Source organism: Rhagoletis pomonella, unplaced genomic scaffold (genome assembly GCF_013731165.1).
Source record: "Rhagoletis pomonella isolate Grant_MI unplaced genomic scaffold, Rhpom_1.0 Rhpom_scaffold_06930, whole genome shotgun sequence".
Taxonomy (NCBI): Eukaryota; Metazoa; Arthropoda; class Insecta; order Diptera; family Tephritidae; genus Rhagoletis; species Rhagoletis pomonella.
In genome coordinates this window covers 1-4,022 of record NW_023465461.1, presented here as the reverse complement: position 1 = coordinate 4,022, position 4,022 = coordinate 1, and the positions used below count along the sequence as shown (strand labels likewise).

Sequence of the window (4,022 nt, the reverse complement as noted above, 5' to 3'; positions counted from 1 at the left end):
CGCCCACATCCTATATAACGGTAATTTCGAGAAATACGAAATCTTCGATAAATCAATAAATTTTAAAGCTTATTTATTCCAAATTGATACTTGCAACAACTTTTTACCAAGAAATGCGTTTATGATAAAATTTTAGAAAATGGGCGTGCCACCGCCGACTTATGATCACATATATGTATCTCGGTAACCCTTCTACCAATTTTTACCAAACTCGTTGTGGTTATTATGCTTGCCACATAGAAGCAAAACTTTGAAAATTATTGAAATCGGACTAAAATTACGGCCGCTTTTCATATAACAGTAAATTTCAGAAATGCTTGAAACTTCAATATTTCGAAATTTAAGGACGCTAATTTACTCAAAATTGATACACCCCGGCTTACCATGTAGCGGTAGATATCGGAAAGGTGGAAAACATATATTTAATACTTGCGCCGGGTATTTAATGTTCGGCTCCGCCCGAACTTAGACTTTCTTACTTGTTTTTTGTTTTCTTTTTTATAAAAATATGGTTCATGCTTTAACCAATACTAAATGAGTTTAGATTTCAAGCTTTATACAGAATTTAGAATATCTCGACAAATTTTAGTTTAGTCAACAACTTTTTAGACAGAATTTTTCGAAAAATTCTGGGTATGCAATTCTAGTAAACAATGCAAGCTTTAAGCGGCTAAACAATCGCGTTGATTTTTAAAGATTTTATTTTTTTTTTGCTGACGGCTTTTGCAGTTTTTCATATAACAAGTGTAATTTATAAAATATAGCGTTGGTTTATTTAGTTTTGTTTGCAAACGAACTTGTGTATTTTATTTTACAAGAAATTCATTTTTTATGGTGAAAAGATCGAAAAGCCGTCAGCGATAAAAAATTTTTTAAAATCAACACGAATTACAACTAGACTTACCTCACCAATAGACCTACATACCGAACATATTTCTAAAAAATTCAGAAAGTAAAAAATTTGGCTGAAAATTTGTTGAATATGTATTTCTAAGTTCTGAAGAAAGTTTGAAAGTTTGACTTACGTGGTTTTGATTAAAGTACGAACCATATTTTTAGAAGAAAACAAAAAAACCTTGCAAATGTTTAACAAAAAACACCATGCACTCACTTTTGATCTCCAGTGTATGTATATGGAATAACTTGAGCTCTCACTTACTGTCAAAATAACACTACGTAACCAGAATATGCACAGAAATTTTCATGTAAAAGTAATCAATTTTCATTTATTAACATTTTGGAAAATTATCGTGGAATGAAAATTTTACTTATTTACTTAATTTTATATTTTTTGACAGACAGTGTTGTAAAATTCTGTCACAGATTTCGTTTGTGTGAAAGCTACATTTCACTACGCGTTTCCTCTCCATTCTAATTAGCCAGACTAGCCCGCAGCCTGTACAGCACAGCCAGTTACTGCAAGTTTAAAAATTTCTCTAATCCTTCCCTATGATACACTTTAACGTCCTTCATCAGCATGTTGGGTACAAAGAACACCTCCTCTTCAATCGGCCGATCGAAAGGATAACCCAAAGGCATTTCATCAATGTAACGTTTGCCCGAACCAATGCCGCTCGTGTATGAAGTGTAATCGTAGCTGGGGAAATGCTCATGCGTGCCCGTGTAGGGCGCAACGAAGAAGAAGAACTGCATTGGGAAGCCCTTTTCCCAACCCTGAGGCAGTAGAAGGCGATTGGGGAAACCAGAATGGGGCTGAGTAGCATTCAATGCAAACTGTTGCTTACCCTCAATGGCCATCATCACTGACTTGTAGAGCTCGGTGTAAGTGGCGCGTTCACCAATGGTCCAGTAGAGCTGCTGCGAATTACGCTGGATGGTGTTCTTGCCAGCGTCTAGCTGATAGATGAACTCATCGATTTCAATGAAATTCTCACGATTTTCTGCCAAGGAGAGAGTACGTCTGCTCTGATCGAATTTTGGGCCGAGGAAAGCGCGTATGACTACTTTTTGTGGCTTATCCGACTCGATGGTGTAATCGAAAGTGAATGGTTGATGATTGAGACGTTGTTGGCGCGCCATTAGAGACTTATCCCAAACAAACTGACCATCAACGAAAATCATTTTATCGCTTAAAAGTGTGCTGACATCAAAATCGGTGAGATCGAAGTAGGTGGCCAATTCGCTGATTTCCACAGTATCAATCTTAACGCCTGGCAGCAGTAATTCTTCCCTAGTGTAAGGCTTCAGGTACGAACTGAATTTGGAGATAACTTGGTAGAAACGTTTGTAGTAGCTGTAGGTGAAGGGATCGCGCAGCATTGTCTCGAAATTGACAAAGATATGCGGCGCCAAGTGCTGCGCATCGATATCTGCATTCGCAAAGTATGTGTGTGAGAACACACGCGAAAATGTGTCGAAGCGTGAGTCGAATAAATCGGCATTACCTTCTAATAGATTGGCCATAACCTCAATGGCTTCCGGTTGGCGCAGATCGATGAGTGTGCCATTGTTGGTAGTCACATGACCTTGTTCCAGCTCCATGGTCACGCGCCTATAATAGCTCACGAATATGCTAAACTGGCCAAAATTGCTGTATCTTTTATAATCGAAATCATTCTGGCGATAACCGAAATTGATGCCATTATAGCCGATGAGATGTGGATTGTAGCCTTGTTCGTAGGTGTCCTTACCCGAATACTCTGGCGTTTCACCAAGCTCTTGCGATAGTCGTTCCCATTGGTAGCGCGCAAGCATTGTTTGCAAATTATAAGCCCAGTATTCGCCACGACGCTCCTGCGCAAAGCCATACTTGGTGCTGTTCAAGAAATAGGCGTAATCTATGTTGGCATAGTACCAGTAAGCATTCAACTCCACATCCTCAGTGAAGTAGGATAATTTTGTGTGCTCATTGTAATATTCTATGTTGCGTGTATAATCGGTGGGCATGTAGAACATGTGCGTATCCTTCAGCATACTCATGAATGTGACATCCTTGCGCAGCGGATAAGTTTCCATCTTAAACCATTGTGTACTCAATCCCAACAACTTCCACCACTGCCACGGCTTCCAGTCTTTGGTGCTCATTTTACTGTTGTCGTTCGCATCAAGATAGCCGCTGTACTCCTTATTCAACATAGCAAGCTTGTTCCACATATCGTAATCGAATTTTTTCGCTTCGATTATTAATTTGCTGTTGAAGAAGTGATGGGGCAAAATTTCATTGATTGTCGGCAGCATGGGACCTTCGAAATCGTCGCGGTGTATGACAGCCAGATGGAGTGCATACACAAACATACCCTCACTGACATGCATACGCGCCCAGCTAGCCACTCGCATGAAAGTATCAAAGTCCTTGGCATAGTAGAAGTAGTTGAAGAGACCCCAAGCTTGGTAAATGTGCGACTTCACCATGGCGCCAAAGAACTCGCCTCTCGACAGAAGATAGCCAGCTTTGTGCGCTCGCTCAAACAACTCCATGGGGTGGTCATATTGCTGTGTGGAAAATAAAAATATGAGCATACTTTTCCCGACCATCTATACTACAAACTCACCGTGTAATCAGCCTTATCGAAGTGAAAGTCGTGTGCGTATTTTATATACTCCTCGAACAGCAGCGGGTTCTCTATGCGATAAACGATTTCGAGTAGAAACTTTTGTTTCTCCAAAAACGATTTGTCGGCATATTTGACTTGTCTGGTAGGTTCCAACACCTGTGCGGCTGCTAGTGCAAGTCCAACTATGGCTAAGAATACCAGCGACAGCTTCATCTTGATGCTGCTCGGGGAGACTGGTTGCTGTTAGGCTACCGCTTGTTTCTTTTATACAAGGTTCTCACCGGTGCAAACCAAAACAAAAAGTACAAGAAATTAGCACAAAATTGCAAATTTCATATTTTATTGTGCACTATTTGACCTGCATATACGCGACAAGCTATCTGCACACGCAGCATTAGCCATAAGAGATGATAAGCAAACAGGTATCAAGTCCAAGGTTATAGAGCTGATAAGAATTTGACAAACATAAATGCTCTCAGTTCAATTTCATGTGAAAGTTTGTTTGCT

General features: G+C 39.9%; 1 protein-coding gene across 1 annotated transcript; it reads right to left on the bottom strand.

Moving 5' to 3' along the window:
- Nucleotides 1-1,107: 1,107 nt before the first annotated feature.
- LOC118755647 (larval serum protein 1 beta chain-like) lies at nt 1,108-3,737 on the bottom strand. Its single transcript, XM_036490473.1, has 2 exons — nt 3,513-3,737; nt 1,108-3,453 (listed from the first exon to the last, which is right to left on the bottom strand). The coding sequence occupies exons 1-2, from the start codon at nt 3,726-3,728 to the stop codon at nt 1,414-1,416; spliced, it is 2,256 nt and encodes a 751-aa protein (XP_036346366.1). The 5' UTR covers nt 3,729-3,737; the 3' UTR covers nt 1,108-1,413.
- Nucleotides 3,738-4,022: the final 285 nt, after the last annotated feature.